The 22,037-nt window shown below is 41.1% G+C and overlaps 1 protein-coding gene across 1 annotated transcript; it reads right to left on the bottom strand.

Annotated features, from left to right (window-relative positions):
- Positions 1-484: 484 nt before the first annotated feature.
- On the bottom strand, positions 485-21,073 carry LOC138171699 (zinc finger protein 569-like). The gene is made up of 4 exons (XM_069101343.1): positions 20,733-21,073; positions 17,434-17,560; positions 15,849-15,944; positions 485-6,070 (listed from the first exon to the last, which is right to left on the bottom strand). The coding sequence occupies exons 1-4, from the start codon at positions 20,763-20,765 to the stop codon at positions 4,758-4,760; spliced, it is 1,569 nt and encodes a 522-aa protein (XP_068957444.1). The 5' UTR covers positions 20,766-21,073; the 3' UTR covers positions 485-4,757.
- Positions 21,074-22,037: the final 964 nt, after the last annotated feature.

Raw genomic sequence — 22,037 nt, 5'->3', positions numbered from 1 at the left:
TAGAAAGAAGACACAGGTGAGGGAATGAGATCAACAGTAGTAACCTATAACTGAAATGGCATGATTCCCACTCCTCAATTTACCTTGTCTTCCATCTTAGTCCCAGATGACTTGTTATAACACTATTTTTTTTTTAAGCAATCGGGGTTAAGCAACTTGCTCAAGGTTACATGGCCAGTTATTATTTCTGGGTGTGGTGCTGAGTATCTGAGCCCGGATTTGATCCAGGTCATCACGACACTGGAGCCAGTGCTCTCACTCGCTGAGCCACCTGGCCGCCCCGTTATAACACTATCTTAACAGTCTTTTATGTTTTTAATTTTCTCTATTTGGTAGTCAGAATTAGGTTGGTGGAATTCTGAAATGGTCCAACTATTCTGGAAGACAATACCCAAAGGGCAAGAAAACTATACATACCCTTTAACCCAGCACTACTGCTACTATGTCAGTATACCAAAGATATCAAAGAAAAAGGAAATGGACCCATATGTACAAAAATATTTATAGTAGCTCTTTCTGTGGTTACAAGAAAAAAATAGAAATTGAGAAAATATCCATCAATTAGGGAATTGGTGAACAAGTAATGTCATGACTGTGGAATGCTATTGTGTTGTAAGAAAGAGTACGGTTTCAGAAAACCCAGAGAAGACATGAACTGACGTAGAGCGAAGTGGGCAGAACCAGAACACTGTATGCAGTAACATCAATATACTGCTAGTTAATTTAAGGAATTTTGAAATGGAGGTGGGAATTCCTGGTTCTTTGGGTACTCCCAGGAAAGATCACACTGACATTGGGGAATAATGCTTCAATTACACTTTAATAAGGCACAAAGGGTGGAGGCAGTACTGAAACAGATGGTATGGAAATATAGATGGGGGAGTGGAGGATTAAGGAAAGTCAGAGAGAAATTGTAGAATGGAGAATATATCAAACGTTATGTCAAAATGACCAACAGAATCCATTTTTATCCAAAATATGTAATGGACACCATTATGTACTAAAAGCTATTGCTGATGTGATAGGTGAGTATTAAAAGAATACAAAGTTTTCAAAAGTACAGATAACTATGAATGACACATGAAAACACATTCCAAAGCACCAACAAGCAAAAATCATATCAAAATCATTTTGCCATTTTTTATCATGCTTTCAAGGTTGGTGAAAATGACAAAAAAGGGAACAATTAATATTTGATTGTTTTTAATTTTGAAATTCACAAACATCAAATAGAAGAAGCATTTTATATACACCCTAAAATAGAAAAAAAGATTACACATGAAGCAAGTTCTAATATAGAGAGCTGGATTTTCTTGAGCAATTAAAAAATTCAACTGGACACTTTCAAAACTATCCTCATTCCTTCTGGACTTCCTCCTAGTCTGTTCTATGTTTGGTGTGAAGGCTCCCAAGCCCTTTTCAGGTCTGCTCATCTACCTTTGGTGTCCAAGAAACTGTAGCTGTGGCCAGATAGTGGTAAATCCATTTTGGCAGACAGGCTAAAGTAGGTTGAGGTTAACTGATTGGCCTCAAACCCATCGGTAAGTTAGGGGAATGTCTACCTCAAACATGTGAAGACTTTCCCCAATAGCCTGAGTGGACAAGAACAATTTGTTCCAAAGGTCACAAAGTGGCTAAAACAAGTCCTATGGAGTGAGTAAAGCTTGGTCAGACAGAGAAGATGCCATCGTCATCCACTACCTCCCAGATGACCGTCACTAGTCCTGACTTGGATTTTGATGACTGAAAGAGTGAGGCTGATTTTGTGTAACTCTGACTCACTTAAATCCAATTCACATAGAAGTTATCACTCGGTGATATTATTGGTCCTCTTCAAAAATGAAGGATGAACAACAATTTTAAAAATCCATAAATTTCTTTTCCTTTTTTTTTGAAGTGGGGGAAGGGTAATCCTATTCCTTATCTTCATCACTGCCATCCTCACCTACCCAAAATTGAAAAAAAAATAGGAAAGTAGTCAACTTTAATAAATTCCAATGTGTTAAAATATACTTTAATCTACATCTTATATTCATCACCTCTCATTCAGGAGGCAGGTAGTGCAGATCTTGATAAATTATCTGCAATAGTGCTTGATTATTCCTATGATCTGAGATGTCACATCTTTCAAACTTATTGGCCTTCACTGTTATCAATTAGTCCCTTGATTCTACTCACTGCACACTGCTTTAGTTCATATAACTCTTCCCAGATTTCATTGACATTGCTTGTTTCATGGTATTGGTATATTGTGTTCTGTTCCATTCGTACACCAAAATTTATTCAGTCATTGCCCTATTGTAGGGCACCATGCCTTAGTTTCCAGTCCTTTGCCACAACAAAGGGAGCTGTTAAATTTTTGTACACTTGAGTCCTCTTTAAGAGAAAATGCCATCTAGTGGTATCACTAGCTCAAAGGATATGTACAAATTTAGTGACTTTTTCAGCTTCACCAACAGTAAATTAATTCACGTACCTCTTTTCCCAGTCCTTCCAACATAGGTTTTCTTATCATCTTTACCAAGTGCATGGGTGTGAGGTGGAACTTGAGAGTTGATTTAGTTGCATTTGTCTAGTTGTTTGTGATGTGGAACTCCATTAACTTTTATTTTAAAATTAACAAATATTTTCTGTCCCTTACACCTGATCTTCCTTAGGTGAAAAGGAAAAAAAGAAAATACAAAATTTTTGTACCAAATAGCCAATCAACAAAAATGTCCCCAATATTTGACTCTCGTTTTCTTATCATTGTTATCACTTAGAATTTTTCTAATTAGTGTTCTGCATCGGGGATTATGGATGTGGAACATATTTCTCATTTACGATTGTTTGTAGTTTGCATTTCTTCTTCTGAAGATTACCTAGTCATACTTTTTGACATTGTTCTATGATGTCCATTCTTTATGTACCTGAATATGTTTCTGTTCTGTATATAACATGGATATGAAGGTTTTATTCAGGAGACTTTCGGAAAAGGTTTTTTTCCAAGTTAGCAACTCCATTTACATTTTAGATTCGTTTTTTTTACTGTAATGAAAAGTGCCCATTTTATTTCCTGTGATCCTTTCTGTCCCTTGTTGAGTGGTGAACTCATCCCCTATCCAAAACTAAAATGTGCATCTTCATGTTTCTGATATGGTTCTTCCATTATGTTTGAGGGAGTCTTTTATATCTGAGTCATGTAGCTTTTGGAGCTAATCTTGATATAGTATAAGATGTTGGCTTATACCTAGTTTCTGCCAGATTTCCAATTTTTCTAGCATTTTGCAGTGATTAGTAACAGTCTTTAGATTTATTGAACCCAGGGTTATTATATTCCATTTTTTGGTGTGTGTATATTATGTACCTTATTCATTCAATTTCTCGATTGTTTTTAAGTTGTTCCCCAGAAAAAGGGCTAGAGAGCATTGGAGGCAGAATTTGAATCCATTTTTCTGATTCTAAACCCAGTGCTCTCTCTGTTATAAGTGCTTTCCTCTACCCTGTTCTAAATATGAATTTAAAAAGTGACTAAACTGTCCACTTTAGTATGCTAACTCCACTATGAGACTTTTAGTCTATGAAATAATAACTAGCTTTTCCCTTGTAATTTAGTATTTGCAAAGCTTTTTCCTGAGTATCAGCTCATTTATTCCTCATATCAAAGCTAGGAGGGGAAAATCAGGGAGGAATAGATTAAGTGACTTGGCCAAGGTCACATAACTACTAAGTATTGAAGACTGAATTTGAGCTTATGTCTTGTGGCTCTAGGCAAAGCAAACTATCCACTGTGCCACCTTGTTGATTAAAGAAATCATTATAGAAATAAATGTCCAAAAGATATAAAAATATTTATACCATGGCACTTAGTGTCACCAAAAGAACAGAAAACAAAGTGAGTAATAATCAATTAGTAAATAGCTAAATTATGGCATATGGGTGTTATAGAGTATTATTAAAGAATGACAAACATTAGGATTTCAAAGAAAAAGTTCTTTATATTTATAGGACTTTTTCAACAGCATGAAATATGGAATAAATAGCAAAGTCTATGGACCCATAAGTTTTATCTCCACCATGATTTCTCCAGTATATAATCAAGTATGAGCTTCATATAAAGACTGACATTGAGAAAAGGCATTGCTTTTATAAGCTTTCCCATATGAATATTCTGATGTCTAGTCATCTACCTCTACCAGAAGAAATCATGTCTCCACTGAGGAAATTTGTAAGGCATTTCTCCACTACAAATCCTCTGATATAAAGTAACAGATGATCTCTGGCTGAAGGCCTTCCCCCATTGAGTCCACAAAGGGCATCTCTCCAGAATGAATTTTCTGATGTTCAACAAGCTCTACACTCCATTTGAAAGTCTTTCCTCATTTATTACAGTGATAATATTTCTATCTAAAAGGAGTTCTCTGATGAGAAGGGATGACTGTTACTTGAAGATTTTTCATACTGATTATGATTAAGATTTTCATAATATTAATAAGATAATCATAATAATAATCATAAGGTTAATTATGATTATAATTAAGATTTCTCTCCAGTGTGGATTTTCTGATGTTGAACAAGAGAGACCCTCTACCTGAAAATCTTTCCACACTGATTATAAGATTTTTCTGCAGCGTGACTTCTCTGATGTACAGCAAGACTGGAATTGTCAGAAAACCTTTCCACTTTGATTACATTCTTACGGTTTCTCTCATGTGGATTATCAGATGGTTAGAAAATCAGGCCCTATCCAAGCATGCCATTCCACATTGATTACAATCTTATGTTTTCTCTCCTGTGTGGATTCTCTGATGAAGATAGAGACTAGAGCTCTGTCTAAAAGTCTTTCCACACTGAGCACATTTATAAGGTTTCTCTCCAGTGTGAATTCTCTGATGTTCATTAATACTGGATCTTGTTCTGAACGTCTTTACACAATGATTACATTCATAAGGTTTTTCTCCAGTGTGGATTCTCTGATGTGTCAAAAGATGGGCCTTCTGAGTGAACGCCTTTCCACATTGATTACATTCATATGGCTTCTCTCCAGTGTGGATTCTGTGATGTACAGCTAGACTGGAGTTGTGTCGGAAAGCCTTTCCACACTGATTACATTTGTAAGGTTTCTCTCCAGTATGAATTCTCAGATGGTTAGCAAGATGTGGTTTATCTGCTAAAGCCTTTCCACATTGATTACATTTATAAGGTTTCTCTCCAGTGTGGATTCTCAGATGGTTAGCAAGAGTGGACTTTTTGGTAAAAGTCTTTCCACATTGATTGCATTCATAAATTTTCTCTCCAGTGTGTATTCTCTGATGTACAACAAGATTAGAGTTTTCTCGGAAGGCTTTTCCACACTGGTTACATTTATAAGGTTTCTCTCCAGTGTGAATTCTCTGATGTTTAAAAAGACTGGCATACTGTGTGAAGTTTTTTCCACATTCATTACATTTATAAGGTTTCTCTCCAGTGTGGATTCTCAGATGTATAGCAAGACTGCAGTTTTCTCGGAAAGCCTTTCCACATTTATTACATTCATAAGGTTTCTCTCCAGTGTGGATTCTTTGATGTTGAGTCAGTTTGGAATTCTGTGTGAATGCCTTTCCACACTGATTACACTTATAAGGTTTTGCTGCAGTGTGAATTTTATGACGATCAATGAACTTTGAGTTCTGTCTAAAGGTTTTCTCACCTTCATTACATACATACAGCATTTCTCGAGTGTAACTTTTTCTATGTCTAATGAGGTCAAAGGTCATTTCCCGTTGAAAATCTTGATATATTTGCATTCGAGAAGGCTTTGCATAAGACTGAATAAGCCCAATCTTTTGAGTTAAGCATTCCCTATCTTCACTGTACTGAAAATAGTCATTCTCTAAAGTAATTTTCTTACACTGAACTGGAACTGAATGTTGTCTGAAACCCTTTGCATTTTTATCAAATTCATAGTTACCATTTTGATTTTTCTCTCTCTTGATATCAGAATCACAAATTTCTCTCAAATCGAAGTCACTCACGAATCTTTGGTGATAAGATTCTTCCACAGAGATTAGTCTTGCATTTGTCTTCTTCATGTCAAACCTGGTCTCTGCATCTGAAGGAAACAAATACAGTGTGATGATTAAAAAGACTGAAGAGACAGAATTTCTGGGTATTTTAATAACTTTATTAATAAGGCCAACATTATAATAAAAGGACGGTCATTCAGCCATGTCTGTTAGACCAAAGACCCCTAATGGTGGTGGGGTCATAGTTTATATGCCCTTAAAAGAGGAGGTGTTCCTGAGGAATGCCTAATCATTTCTGGTTGGTTAATCTAATGGGAAGTGGATTATCCTGAATGATTTAAGTCACTCAAATCTTGGTCAAAGAGACATCAATTTCTGTATCACTTGTCTTTATAACAGACAGTTTCCCAGGACCTAAGCAAACACAATGGGCAGGAATACAACCATTAGCCAAAATTTAGAATTTCTTTTACTGTCAGATTACATTTTGGCCTGGGTAAATCTTTAAGAGAGATTCCCCACACTGGTTGATTTCTTGATGAGAAAACAAAAAAGGGGGAAAACCCTGGTCTAATACAATAATTACCTATTAAATATATTAACTTCTCACAGTAGTTACACACACACACACACAAAATTTCTCTTCCCAAAATTGGAAGAAAGTAAACTGACTTATATTCTATCTCCCCAGTCAAAAAGAAAAATTTTCAAACTTAATGTGCAGTCAGTCAATTGAAAATTACATTGGCACACACTTGCAGGATATTTTAAGAACAACTTCACAAACAATAACACTGGATGCTCACAACAAACCCGTAACACAGGCAAAATTGGGATTTTCATTACACTTTACAACTCCAATCATGAACTGAGCATAACAAAGTCATATGACCAACATCCCTACAGTTGAGCTTTCAACGCTGAGACTAAATGTGCTTCCTCTAGCACTAAATGACCTTTCCCCATTTCACTTTGCATCTTTCATTCAAATGCTTTCTTTATGTGACTCTTTTTAATTTGCTGTGCTCAGGTAAATTTTCTACTTTTCTATACTGACTAGTTTTGATGAACTATGCCTTGGCCATCCTTTGTAAATTTCCAATGCTGAGTTGAGAATTAGGTCTATGCCTTTCACTTGTCACCTATAAATTTTCAGTTATGTTCAACATTTCTTATGTACTATTAATATCCACAGATATGCCATTTGCTACATGTACACTAAAAATCGATACTATTTCATTATCTACCATGTCTTTGAGCATGTTGAAATTTCTCTGCTAATCCTTTTTAACTGCCAATTCTAATTTTTTTTTTTTTGCCTTTTGGAGGGCAACTGGGGTTAAGTAACTTGCCCAAGGTTACATGGTTAGTTTTTTGTGTGTGTGTGGTAAGTGTCTGGGGCCAGAACTAAACTCGGGTCCTCCTGACTGTGGGGCCGGCGCTCTACTCACTGTGCTACCTAGCCGCCCCAATTCTATTTTTTTTTAATTCACTGAAGGCATAAGATTGTTATCACACATGACTTTGAAAAGGATAACTATTATTAATTTTTTTTAATTTATCTTTAAATATCTGCATTCCCTAAATAAAAAAGAAAACCAGAGCCCCAGTAACAAACACAATGAAAAGAAATCTGTTCATTTCCCATGTACAAAAATATCATATATCATTCTGTATCTTCAGATCATCATCTTTCTTTCAGGAAGAAGACAGCATGATTCACTATTAGTCCTCTAGCAGCATTTCCTATTTAGTGCTTCATAATCACACTGGGAGTTCTAAGGGAGTTGAACTAAAAATTCTTTACTGGCATCTTAAGCAATAAACACACAATTTTGTTACAAATATATTTTTTGCTTTCAGACAATAAGGATGAACTTGTTTCAAACATAATAGGTTTCTTTATGCAGTGATTCCAAAACATCATACACACATATATCAGGCATACAATGATTTTGTTGTTCATACAGTGATTACATCAAACTCTGACTAAGCAAAATATATTCTGTCCCTCTGTCCCTTAACCCTTCATCAAATTGTTTCTAAACCGCCAGAAAGGTTTGACATTCATGTGCAAATCAATTCCCAATGGACAGTTACAGGTCTGCAGAGGCCCCCATATGCCTTCTGCTACAGAATAGTTCCCTCATCCCAGGGTTACCTAGTAACTGCATCCCATTTGGGGCTGTAATCATTAGATCAAGATGTTTTAAGTCACAGTGTTATTGTGCTGCAAATGACAGGTTCTTTGAAAAACAAGCTCACAAGGCAGGGGCATCATAAGACACCCTGAAACCACCAGGGACTACCATGACCATTCTGCAACCTCTTATTGCAGTATTGAGGCTATTCTAAAATTTGAATTTATCTTCTGCTAAGGTTGCTATTCTTCTACTGGGCAGATTTTCAGAGGATGTGGTTGGCACCACGGGTCAGTCTTTCTGTAGAGTTTCTGTGAGAATATAGACAATGTGCCACTGGTAGAAAGAAGAAATTTATGTATGAATATTTTCCTTACAAATATCGTTTCATATTGTGGTTATAAACCAAAATTCATAAGGGACAGAGAGCTGGGCCTAGTCAGGAAGAACTCAGATACTTACTAGCACTGTGACCCTAAGCAAGTCGCCTAGCCTATTCTTGCCTGTTTCTTCAGTTGTATGACATGGATAATCAGAAAGTCTGTCTCACAGAAGTGTGGTGAGGATCAAATGAGACAATATCTCTAAAGTACTCAGCCCAGTGCCTGGCACAGGGGAGGCACTGTATCGGTGCTATTTACAGTGTCATTTTGGCTACTGTTTTTGTTACATCAATTAGATGCAGAACTACTTTGAAGATTGTTTGTTGGTTACTGAGTCGAATATTACCAACCTTTCTTCAAAGAAAAAAAATCCAATTTTGAAATGAATTTCACTTATTATATTACATTTAGCACCAAGTTATAACTTTTTTGATAAAAAAATCTATTCATAAAGTCTGTAAAAAAATTTTTAAATTGAAGTCTTACAGATAACAAGCAGGAAGTCTTAACTGTATTTTTAAAAGTAATTCTTGCAGAAAGTCCCACACAAATTTTCCCATAATTATGTTATGAATACATTATAATATACAACTATTTTTATGATTTAAATATAACAAAATATTATTTTATAGCAATACATTGTAACAAAAGTATGGCAAAAGTGGACCAGATCATTATTTTAGGAATTAAACCCATTAATGATTATGAATATGAGTAGTAGTTTAAATGACTGGGAAGCTGCAGAACACACGTTATTGGTTGGGTTTTTTTTTTTTTTTTTGCTTTTTGGAATGGGGAAGGCAGGGCAATTGGGGTTAAGTGATTTGCCTAAGGTCACATGGCTAGTAAATGTCAAGTGTCTGGGGCCATATTTGAACTCGGGTCCGCCTGACTCCAGGGCCAGTGCTCTATTCACTGCACCACCTAGCACAACCCCTTCCCCCCGCCCCCAACATGTTATTGTTGAAAGAGAGTCTAAGAAAAAAAGATTTTGAGAACCACTACTTAGGAGTCATGGTTGTTCATTGCACTGATCAATGTAGCTACAGTATAAATTATTCTGCTGCTTCTATTTACTTATCTATCTGTTCTGACAATTCTTCTCTGGTTTCTCTGAAAATGTGCCTTTTCACCATTTCTTAAAGTTCAGCAATCTTCTATATTCTATATTCAGCAATCTATATTCTTAGAGCATTTGGTCAGTCATTTCCTAGTATATGGATACCAACTTTGTTTCCAGTTCTTTGAAACAAGAAAAAAAAATCAGCCATAAATTTGTGCTGTGTCTATAGGTCTTTTCCCTCTTTCTTTAATCCCTTTAATCGTTAGGTCAACTAGTGGTTATTGCTGTGTCAAAGGACATTCAAGTTTGTGAAACTGGAGGCAGAGTTCCAAACTCTATTACAGAATGACACACCTTTATTTTAATGCTGTGTGAATCTTTGTTTCAAGGATGTTTCTTATACACAGTGTTGTCTGGTTTGGCTTCCTAATGCATTGTCTTAACTGCCTCCATTATTATGAGTGAATTGATGCCATGCATATTTAGTTATGATAATTATTATATTTTTGATACATAATATTGATTATTATAATTATTATATTTTATAATAATTTATGATTTATATGATTTTATTTATATATTTATAAATATTTATAATTATTTATGATAATTATTATATTTTCTCTATCATGTCCTCTTCTCTTTGCCCCTGCCTCATTCTGCAGAAACAAAAAATAGATGGGTAAAGGGAATCAACATTAATCACCTACAATTGAAATGGCATGATCTTCACTCCTTACCATACCTTGCCATCAATCCATTCCATTCCTAGGTGACTGGTTTTATCTTAATTTCCAATCTTTTCAATCTCCCCTAATTAAAGCATCCTCTTTGGTGGAAACATTTTTCATCTTGAGATAGTTGGATGGCACAGTAGAGCATTGGCCTGGAGTCGAGAAGACTTGAGTTCAAATACAGACTCAGACACTTACTAGCTGGCTGTGTGACACCAGGCAAGCCTCGGTTTCCTCAGGAATAAAATGACGATCATAATGGCACCTGACTCCCAGGGTTGTTGTAAGGATCAAGTGAAATAATGTTTGTAAATCACTCGGCAGGCGGTGGACGCTACATAAATGTTACCTTTCATAGTCACTACTTTGATTATTTCCTCCCCATCTCTGCTTTTTTTTTTCCTTCCACCTTCTATACACTCACATCCCTGTTGAACTTAAATGTATTTCCATTCCAAAACACCCTCCTTGGCTAAGAGCAGCTGAGCGCAAGGTTCACGATGTGTTGCTTCTTCTCAGACCACCTGTTGGTATGCTACGTGAGCTCCTTGATGGCAGGGACAGTCTTCTACCTTTCCTTGTATCCCTACAGTTTAGTAGGATGCCTAACTCAAGGTTTATTGACTTACTAGGTCCAGGGCTGACACCAGGACCCAGCCTTTCCCTCATCCCCTGGATTCTGGCCTCACGTGCAGGTTCTGGCCTCAGCCCTATTTCTGTCTATTTCTTGGGTCTTATCACCTACAAGGAGTTGTTTGGTCCAAGCCCAGATAGGACCTGTCCAGCTCAAACATGGTTTCTAGTTCCTGAATGGCCTGGTACTATGGGCTCTCTGGGAAGTTCTACCTCAATCTCCTGAACCTTAAGGAGGTACCTCAATGAATGCTGCCAAGGTTTTTCTGAAAATGGAGACAAAGACTGAGCCACAGAGATCAGTGAAGGGCCTCAGACTGATGACTTATGCAAGTCTCAGGCTAGGACAACTACTTCCAAGTAAGGCAGTGGCCTTCGATCCTACTCACAGGCTGCAGAGTGGAGACAAAAGAAAATCACAGGTAAGTTTCACTGGTTTCTCACTGTGGCAGGTAATCCTACATCTCCCTTGACTCACCTTTCCATTCAACACAGCGGATTTTCCAAATCTTTGCACTGCTCCCCAAACCCATCTGGCTTACTCCCCTTCCCCCCAACCTCTCAGCTGAGAACTCGGTCTCATAATTCACTGAAAAATCAAACATTTGCAAAAAGTTCTCCTGCTTTTGCGCCTTTGTCCCAGCACCCTGTGAAGAGGCGGCCCTTCTGCTCGCCAAGACAAACACCTTTACTCGCTTAAATAATCCCGTTTAAACCCTCTCAGATTAAGCTCATCACCTGTAATCTCAGCATCTTGCTGTTTATTAAAGCTTTGACTGACATATCCTTCAGCCTCCTCTACCCTATGGCTAGAGGGTAGACTCTGAAACTTTGAGCAAATCCTTCTTTTATGAGGGCAGAAACGGGGCTTTCTGGCTCACTCCATTGACCATCAGAAGACTGGCCTAATTTCAATTCTGCAGAATGATGCTTATCCCCGCCCCCAAACCAAGCGCTCACTCTTGGCACAGTGCCTAGCACATAAGAGGTGCTAAATAAATGTTTACCGCCTTGGATCTTTCACTCAGAATATTCCTTCCTCTTTCATCTTCATTTTTTCCACTAATCTGCAATCCCTCTCTGTCTACTGGCTCCTACCCTACTGCCACAAATAAAAAGGTCTCCTGGGTCCTGGGTACACTTGCTCCATTTATCTCCACTAAATACTGTCCTATCTTTCTTCCCTTTTGTTGCTAAATAGCTAGAGAAGAAACTGGATAGATTTTGCAATAAAAACTAATCTAGTCAACAGGCTTGTGTGCTTATTAAAAGAAGTGAAAGACAGGCTCATGACAATACAAGTGCTACCCTTGCAGGCAAATGCCGCAGCACCAGCATCAGTGTGTGTGCTTCCATCATGAAGAACCTTGATGAGGACAAGGAAAAAATTTACGAACACTTGGAGACCCTGATAATCAATGTGTTAGAGGAGGACGAGCTTATAATGCTGGGTGATTTTAACATGAGAGCCATGGCAGGAAGTCCTTGGGAGGCACAGAGCTGGAAACAGCAATGGCAATGGTCACGTACTACTGAGGACGTGAGGATCTCATGACCTCATCACCAACAAACACTCTCTTCCATTTACCTAAATGCAATAAAACTTTATGGCTGCACACGGGCAGCAAACATCGGCATTTTTAACAGACTATGTCACCGTAAGGAAAAGAGACAGACAGCATCTGAGAGTAATGAAGGTGAGGTGTGGCTCAGAGTGCTGGACCGACTCTAGATTTATCCTTGCCAAGCTAATGCAACAAAAGCAGCAGCTCCAAGATAAGACAGCTATGCAGAGACATGATGCCAACAAATCAGAACCTTTCGGAGTGGGAACAGTTCCTTCTAACCTGGAGGGAAAGCGGAGCCAACACATGGTGGGCAACGTGGAACAGAAAAGGAGTGGGCCGCTTCCAGGGATCTGGTGTCGAGCGCCACATTTACTCAGCTGGCCCCAGATACTCACAAACATCGAGACCGAATTGAAAAAAAAATGACAGGGAAATTCACAAGCTGCTAAATGAAAAATGGGAACACCACTGAGTTTACTGGCAGGATACTTTATCCATCTCTAAGAAGGCCGCACTTAACTTCATCAAAAGTGAAGTGCAATGTGATGAACTATATAGGATTACTTACCATCTCAGGAGGGGGGAGAGAGCGGAGGGACAGAATTTGGAACTCAAGACTTTTTTTAAAATGTTCAAAATTATTTTAACATGTAATTGGGAAAAATATTATATAAAAAATAAAATAAATGACTTGTGGTAAAAAATAAAAGATCCATAAAATGATACATGGTTGTTAAAAAAAAAAAGGCAAAGTACAAGTGAAACTAAGAGAGATGCAGGATTTTGGGCTCAGTAAGGAGGCAGATGAAATTCAGTTTTATGTTGATAGTAACAATCCAGAGTACTTTTGTGAAGCCGGGCTATTTGTGGGCCAAAGTCTTATGGTGCACCTCAACTATGCAGTGCTGATGGAGCCGTGTGGATTAGTGATAAGGACATGATCCTAGAGAGATGGGCTGTTCTCAACAGACCAGACCATCATCAATCAATCAGTGCTGAAGCTCACTTGTTGAAGTCGATCCCTTTGTAGACAATTTTCCAAATGAAGGAGATTTTGAAAGTCATCGGGCTCTTCTCACATGGCAAAGCACCTGATGCTGATTCTATTCCAGCTGAGATTTACAGGGCAGGGAGTCTACTGCTCATACAAACGCTGACAGAAACTTTCTGGATTATATGGCAAGAGGAGGTTCTCCTCCAGGAGTTCAAGGATGCCTCCACTGTCCATCTCTATAAAGGAGAGAGAAACAGACTGTCCCGTGACAATGACAGGGGAGTCTTGATGCTTACCAGAGTCCTCCTTAATAGACTGATGCTCCACCTGGAAGATGGTCATCTCCCTGAGAGCCAGTGAGGCTTCAGAAAGGGCTGAGGAACCGTCGATGTTGTGTTTGCTGCCTGACAACTCCAGGAGAAATGCCAGGAGCAGAACAGAGGTCTGTACACAATGTTTGTCCACTTAACAAAGGACTCTGATACTGTCAGTTATGACAACTTGTGGAAAACTGTGGCAAAATTTGGTTGCCTGGAGTTTATCAGTACTGTAAGTCAGTGTTCATGGCAGTGTGCTTGCTGGGTTCTAGATAATGTACAATGCTCCTGTGCTTTCCCAGTCACCAGGGGAGTGAAGCAAGGCTGTGTGCTTGCTCTCATGCTTTTAGCAGGATGTTTTCCACTATGTTGTTGGATGTTTTCAACAGGGATTAAAGCGGCATCAAGGTCACCTATTGCACTGATGGTAACTTGAAAAGGCTACAAGCCGTGACTTTTTGTTCAGATATTTGTGTACTCAGCGCAGCCTCTGAAGCTGAGATGCCACAAAGTATGGATCAATTCTCTGCTACTTGCACAAGTTGTGGTCTAACAGTTAACACTAAAAAGCAGAAGTTTTCCACCAGCCAGCACCACACCATTCATATGTGGAACCACTGGTTACAGCAAATGGAGAAGTTCTGAATGCTGTTTAAGTTTACCTGACTTGTAGTATAGTTTCCAGGGATGCACGCATGGATGATGAGGTTGACACAGACATTGCCAGAGCTAGCTCAGTGTGTGGGAGGCTTCAAAGGAAAGCGTGGGAGAGAAGAGGTATTAGGCTGCCTACTAAACTGAGGTCTACAGGGCCATGGTGCTGACCTCATTGTTGTATATTTGTGAAACCTGGACAGTCTTCCCAGCGCCACACCAAGAAATGGAATTGCTTCCATTTGAATTGTCTTGGGAAGATTCTGAAGATCAGAGAGAACAGGCAGGATAAGGCCTGTTTCTCCCATACACACCCTCCTCTCCCAACACTGTCATTTTCCTGGGTCAGGCTTATATAACCTCACTCCTCTGGTGTTCCAAGAGCTCGATTGTTGGTCTCTCTGCCTCAATTCTCTCCTCAGGCCACTCACTCCTTCCTGCAGCATCAAATTCACTTTCCTAAACAAAGCACAATTTTGACCACGACACTACCTACTCAATAAACTCTAGTGGGTCCTAACCCAGGATCAAATACAAAATCCTCTGGTGGCTAAAGCCCTTCACATCTTCCCCTCCTCTTCCTTCACTTTATTCCTCCTCCACATGTGATAACCCCACTGTACAGGCTCCCTTTCTGTTCCTAAACAGGATCCTCCATCTCCTGACTCAGTGTGTTTCCTCTGAAGGCCCATCTAAAACCCCACCATCTACAATAAGCCTTTTCCCATCCTCCTTCATTCTCCTGCCTTTACTCTCTTGATTTGTTGTTGAGTGATGCCCAACTCTTCCCATCTGGAGTTTTCTTGGCAGATACTGGAGTGGTTTGCCATTTCCTTCTCCAGCTCATTTTCCAGATGAGGTAAATGAAGGAAACAGAGTTAAGTGACTTGCCCAGGGTCACACAGTAAGTATCTGAGGCTAGCTTTGCCCTCAGGAAGATGAGAAGATGAGTCTTTTTGACTCTAGGCCTGGAACTCTATTCACTGTACAACCTAGCTGCCCTCCCTCTCTTGACTGACCCTGGATATAGCCAAATCTCCACATAACTCTGTCTGTTGTCTTCCTTTGTGGACTGGGGGATGCTGGGAGCAGCGGTTGTCCCTAGTCTTTCTATCTATGGCACTTAGCACAATGTCTGGTACACAGCAGGTACTTAATAAATGCTTGCTGACTAGACGGTCTAGGAAAGAGCTCTTATAGGACAGGATCTAAGTAGGCTCAGAGGTTAGTGACTTTTCCAAGATCATACAGCTCAAAAGCATGTAAAGGAGAATTCCAAGTCAGGTCTTCCTGCCCCCAAGCCTGGCATTCTCTTCACTACAACACAGACGCTTCTTGTGATAACAATGTTCATATTCTTGCTTTCATCTCACTCACCAGAAAAGGAGTTCACTGAGCCTTTTTGATCCAGAATCCATGATGCTTCATTTTCCTCCAAATGGGAAATCAAATCTTCTCTGAGAACTGGAATTCCTTGGTGTGGGGAATAAGGAAGGGATATGAGAATGGAGAGAAACTTGTACATTTCTCCCCTTTGGGGAAAAGGGAACATGCAAGCAAGGATCACAGGATGGTTCTCCCAGGACTCATGGATGGTTAACATGGGACCTTGGGGATTCAGGGAGGAGTCCATACAGTCAATTGGGAACTAGAAAATTCTGTCTTTGCCTCCTTTCAAGAAAGGTTATATTCCATAGCTTCCATTATCTAGGAACTACAGCCAGCTAGTAGTTTAGTGGTGAGAACCGTGGACATGGAGTCAAAAGGACTTGAGTTCAAATCCAGCCTCAGACAGATGGGAGCTGTGTATGCCTAGGTAAGTCACTTTACCTCTGTCTGCCTTAGCTTCTCAACTGTAAAATGGAGAGAATAATAGGACCAAACTCATCGGATATTGTGAGAATTAGAAGAAATAATATTTATAAAGTACTTAACACAGAACCCAGCACATAGTAGATCTATATACATTCCTTTCCCATCATCTTCGCTGGAATTTGAAGAAAGAATGAAGTAAGAACAAAAATAAACACGTTATACAATGCAGGTCTGGAAGTCAGAAGCTACAAACTGATGCTTGTCAACAAGAAGAGCTTTTTTGGTGACTTTTGTTATCCTGCTGTGTCCGATTCTTCATGGCCTCATTTAAGGTTTTCTTGGCAGAGATACTGGACTGGTGCCATTTCCTAATCCAGCTCATTTTACAGATGAGGAAACTAAGACAAATAGGGTTAAGTGACTTGCCCAGGGTCACACAGCTATGAAGTGAGTGTCAAAGGCAAAGATGAGCCTTCCTGACTCAAGGCCTGGCACTCTAAGCACTCTGCCACCTAGCTGCCATTTTAAAGAGTAGATGTACCCCAAAGAAGAAGAAGCAGTCAGTGGCCTTGTTGGGTAGGGGGTTCCCTTCACTGCCCATCTTGAAAGAAAAGCCACATGAGCAGATCTAAGAGATTTTGCAGACAAAAATTCAAGTCCAGGTAAAGCCTAGGCTGGATAACCTTTGAGATTAGTTCCAAGTCTGAGACTCTGCAGCCCTTTTTATGGTGTAGTCACCTAAAGATACCTAAAATAGCAAAGGGACAGCTTCAGGGGCAACAATGTCCTAGCTTCCGAGCACAAAATGAAAAGGCTTTTTTTTTTTTTTGCTTTTTGGACGGGGAAAGGCTGGGCAATTGGGGTTAAGGGATTTGCCCAAGGTCACACAGCTAAGTGTTATGTGTCTGAGGCTGAATTTGAACTCAGGTCCTCCTGACTCCAGGGCCAGTGCTCCATTCACTGCACCACCTAGCTGCCCCTGAAAAGACTTTTTAATTGGGGAAAAACAGGGAGCAGGAGGACCCTGTTGAAAGACCACCACTTTTGTGTTTCTAATAGCTTATAAATGCTCAAAAGACCCTGCACACTAGGGAAGGAAGACCTTCCTTTCAGTAAATTCAGAATTCGCAAGGGGAGCTGTGCTTACCCAGAGAAAGCAGGTTCTGAGAGTTTTCCAGCATCACCTCCTTGTACAGCTTTCTCTGACAATGGTCCAAGAGGCACCACTCCTCCTGTGTGAAGTCCACAGCCACATCCTTGAATGTCAGTGACTCCTAACCATCAAAATTCACAAGACTTAGAGCTGAAAGAGACTGAAGAATTCATCCAGCCCAACCCTCATTAATGTACAGGAGGAAACTGAAGCACAGAGAAGAGACTTATGAGTGCCAGAGCCAACATTTAAAACCAGTCATTAAGAACCCAATAGAAGGGGTGGACAAGTGGCACAGTGAGTAAGAGAGCTGGCCCCGGAGTCAGGAGAACCCAGGATCAATTCTGGCCTCAGATACTTAACACCCACACAAAAAAACTGGCCGTGTAACCTTGGGCAAGTTACTTAACCCCAATTGCTTTAAAAAAAAAAAAAAGAACCGAATGGAATACTGAGACAAAGCATTTTATATTTGCAGTTGGAATAAAGTTTACAAGTATTTTCATCTTCCTATGAAATATTTCTCCCTGTGGAATCAGGAAGAACATATGTTTTATCAGTGAGGTATGAAAATCTGTAGGAGGTGATGTAAAATTCCTTTGTCATCAGAACCCTCATAATGATATATTCTTAACATGAAGCGTTTGTGATAAGCTGACAAGTACTGTGTATTCTTTATGTGATCACTGAAGAGGAAGCAAGGACAAGGAAAAATCTAGCCAATTTCTTAGAAATCTGAACTGTGTTATCTACATGAAAACATGAAGAGGGAGGGTGGGGGGGAGAGACAGAAAGAGAGAAAGAGGAAGAGGGAGGGGGAAGGGGAGAGGAAGAAAGGGAGAGAGAGGGAGAGGGAGAGAGAGAATTTGGGCTGTACGGAGTAGTGTGAGATTGTAATGAGTCAAGTGAGGAGTTATTTATGGTTATATTTAGGGCTTGAAGTGACCATGAAAAAAATGTAATATTTCATTATATGTGGTTGGCAACTTGGCTCATTCACAAGACAGACACTGTCAATTAATGAGAACTTAACTACACATACTGCTAAAAGCCTAGGTCACGGGAGAACAAGAGTCAGGATAGTGAGTTAAGTATAAGAAACTGAGCAGACGTGAAAATGCCTCGATATAAGAGAAGGATCATCTATTTTTCCCAACTGCTATCTGTCGTCACGTGATTGGCCAACGCCTTCTTATCTGATGTTCTCTGATTTCATTATCTGTCACTTCCGTTAGTACTATGATGCACTTTTTCACAGGTTCTATTACACTTAGGAACATTGCTCCCTCCTGTGGATAATATTGTATGTTCTTCTTTAACAAATCTGATTTGCTCTTTTGAAATCCATATTTCTCTCAATTTCCTTTATTTCTAAATGATTTAACTTCTGAGTACCTAAGGTATTTATTGCTTTCTTCCCATTCTTTGAGATTCCCAAGGACTTACAAACCTTTCCTTTTCACTAGGGTGTCTTGAGTCACAATTCTTCATTGCATGGGATCTGTTCACTGCATGAGCCCTCACTATGTGAAGCCAGTACTTTTATTGCCTCTTGTCTCTCACCCCTGGGCTTCATCCTCCACACTAGAGTAAAAGTAATTTTTCTTAATTATAGATCTGACCAGGTGACCACTCTACTCAACCAATTCCAATGGTTCACCTATTGCTTTTAGGATCAAATATCAACCACAACCCCAATGGCTTTTAAAAGAATAGGATAATTTTGAAATGTTCTTTTAAAAGCTGTTCAGCTGGTCTGTGTATCTTTCTATAAGTCCTTCCCTTCCCTTCTGGTTATTTTAAAAAAGGGGGAGGGGGTAGCAGTGGACATAGAGAGTGGGGCAAAATTATCCTCAGTTAGAAGAATCTGGTGATTCAGTGGATGGAATTCTGGAGCTGGAGCCAGGAAGACTCTAGTTCAAATTTGACCCCAGAAATTTAATATTTGTGTGATCCTAGATAAGTCATGCAGTGTTTGCCTCAGTTTCCTCAACTGTGAAATAAAAGTATCTACCTCATAAGGTTGTTGTGAAGAATATCCAAAAGGGATTTGGGGGGAAAATAACTGATTGGATATTTCCTGTTATTGCAATCCTTAGATTTACAGCCTGCCTCTTACATGGGTAAGGAACTTCTTCTTCAGCACCCCCACTACAAAAGAATTTCCTGGGACAGGGTAAATTCCAGGAATATCAATCTAAGAAATGCTAATTGACTGATAAAGAAAATTGTTTTCCTGGGTTCTGTTCTAATAGCTATACTAAAGTGTTTTTTTTTACAGTTTAGGAATCCTCTTTTCTTTTTAAAATAAAGTCCTTTTTCTCTACCTTCCCCTCTCTCCCCCCACTAAGTGATCGACTAGATTTTACCTAGACTTAGTCGCTGTCCTGAGTGGCTACAAAAACCAGTGTACCTGCCTGGCTAGCTCCTGTGCTGCTTTAGCTGACTGGGGCCAGCAAGGACCCTGAACATTCTTGCAAGAGGATCAGACAAGACAATATCTGTAAGACACCTAGAGTACAGAAGGCACCTTCTAACTAGGCCCAAGCCCCTTCCCCTCTGCTTACACCTCACTCTCCAGCCCACCTCCTCTCACCCACTGACACTGGCCTGCCAGCTGATACTTGGTTAAGCATGATTAAGACTTGGTTAAGACTCATGCCCTGAGTCTGCGCCTCTCTGCAGACTGGCTCTCATGCTTGGAATGTTCTCCCTCCTCACCTCCACCTCCAGGCTTCCTTCAAGTCTCAGCTCAAATCTCACCTAAAAAAGGGCTTTTCCTGGTCCTGAAACTGCCGGCTCCTTCCCCTCCCCCCTCCACTGTCCCGAGCTTTCACAGACACAGCTGCCCACGTCTCCCCATTAGACTGTGAGCTCCTGGAGGGCAGGGGCTGATTCCTCCTTCCTTTGTATCCACAGGAGGTCTGCACAGGGCGGGCACAGAGGAGCCACTTTCTAAAGGCTTAGTGACCTGACCTAAGAAATGGCCAACGGGAGGGATCCAGAGACGGCTGAGAAGAGAGTGAGTGAGAGGGAGAGACAGAGACAGAGAGAGAGAGAGAGAGTGTGTGTTAGAAATGCAAGAAGAGAGCAAAGGAATGATCCATATGTCACAGAGACACGAAGTCGGCTGTGATCGGGAAACTTTAACAACCACAAACAGGGGCACGTGGAGGGCGGGAGAGGGGGGTCGTGGCCGGAGATGAAAAGGAACTGACCCTAAATCGGGGCACACCGGGCGGGCCGCATCCAGTTTCTCTTCCTAACGCCCCCCGCGGCCGCCCCGCACTCACCTGCCGGGGCCGCCTCCGGGCTCCAGGGCCCATCCCTGTCCTCTTCGGGCCGAGCAGCGGAGGGGGACGCGTCTCTGCGCTCGCCCCGAGGCAGGGGCCCGCCTGCAGGACTCACCGGGTGCGACCCCTCGGGGGTCACGAAGTCCCCGGCGCCGCCCTCGGGACAAGGTCCGGCCGGAGGAGGCTTCACGTCCTGGGCGGCTCCGGAGCCCGAGCTCTCCCGGCCGGGGACTCCGGGACCCCCTGGTGCCGCGGGGCACGTGACGGGGGCGGGGGAGGGGAGCGCGCTCCTAGGGTCCCCCGACGTCACCACCAAGAGCTCAGAGGGGAGGGGGCGGTGCGGGCTGGGGCCGGGCTCGGACCCACCAGGCTCTGTCACATGCACGGCGGCTCTGCTTCCGGGAGAAGGGGGGCGGGGTCCCTGCTCCCGGGGCTCCGGCTCAGCGCCGTCTCAGCTCCTCCCAGCTTCAGAGCTCCGCCCCGCTCCTGAGGCTCCTGCCCGCCTCCCGGCCATAAGCCCCGCCCCCGCACAAGCCTCAGCGCTCAGGCCCCTCCTCTTCCGGCTGGTCACCCGGAGCCCCGCCTCCTCCCCCCTCCCCCCCAGCCCAGCCCCGCGCCGGGAGCGCGTCCTTCGGAGCACTTCCTGCCACGTGGTCTTTGATAAACCGCGGTGGCATTTTCCTTTCTTGCTCTGACTGGGGCGGCTGGAGGCGATGCTGGAGTTTTCGCTGGTTGAAAAAATATTTTTAAAAATAAGCAGAAGAAAACTCTGGTACTTTTTACAAGTATAGCTAGGAGGATTAATCCAAGGTAAAGATTTTTTTAAAAATAGATCATTCTAACTACAGAAAATTCAGATGTTTTACTAAAATAAATGAAGCTCCAAGAAGAGAAAAGAGAGAGTGGAGAATATGTTAAATGTTACTTGAAAAGCCACCCAAATCGCTTATAGCCAGGAGATGGGGGGCCGTTGCCAATATGTGAGGGCTGAAGGGATGCAAGCTGTTCATATGTCCCAAACTTCTAACTGGTGTGTGTGGGGAGGAGGGAGCACGTGTTCATTCAAAAATTAAATTTACCTTAAAAAAAACAAACCAGAAAAAACGGCTTCAAATCACTATCAGACAAATCCAGTTAAATCCACAGTCATGTCCCTCTCGTATCCATGCAATGGGGAGAAACAAGCAGACCTGGAGGAGCCGAGAAGCTGGGCTCCCCCGGTCACTAAACTGTGCCCTCCTGCGGACTCAGTGATGCCCCGGGAGGACACATTGCCTTCAATCGAAGAAAGAAGGAAGGGATCCA

Source organism: Petaurus breviceps, unplaced genomic scaffold (assembly GCF_028583685.1).
Source record: "Petaurus breviceps papuanus isolate PSGF00001 unplaced genomic scaffold, PetGlider_PUasm1.0 456, whole genome shotgun sequence".
Classification (NCBI taxonomy): Eukaryota; Metazoa; Chordata; class Mammalia; order Diprotodontia; family Petauridae; genus Petaurus; species Petaurus breviceps.
Note: the sequence above shows the minus strand (reverse complement) of the source record. Positions and strands in the feature narration are given on the sequence as shown.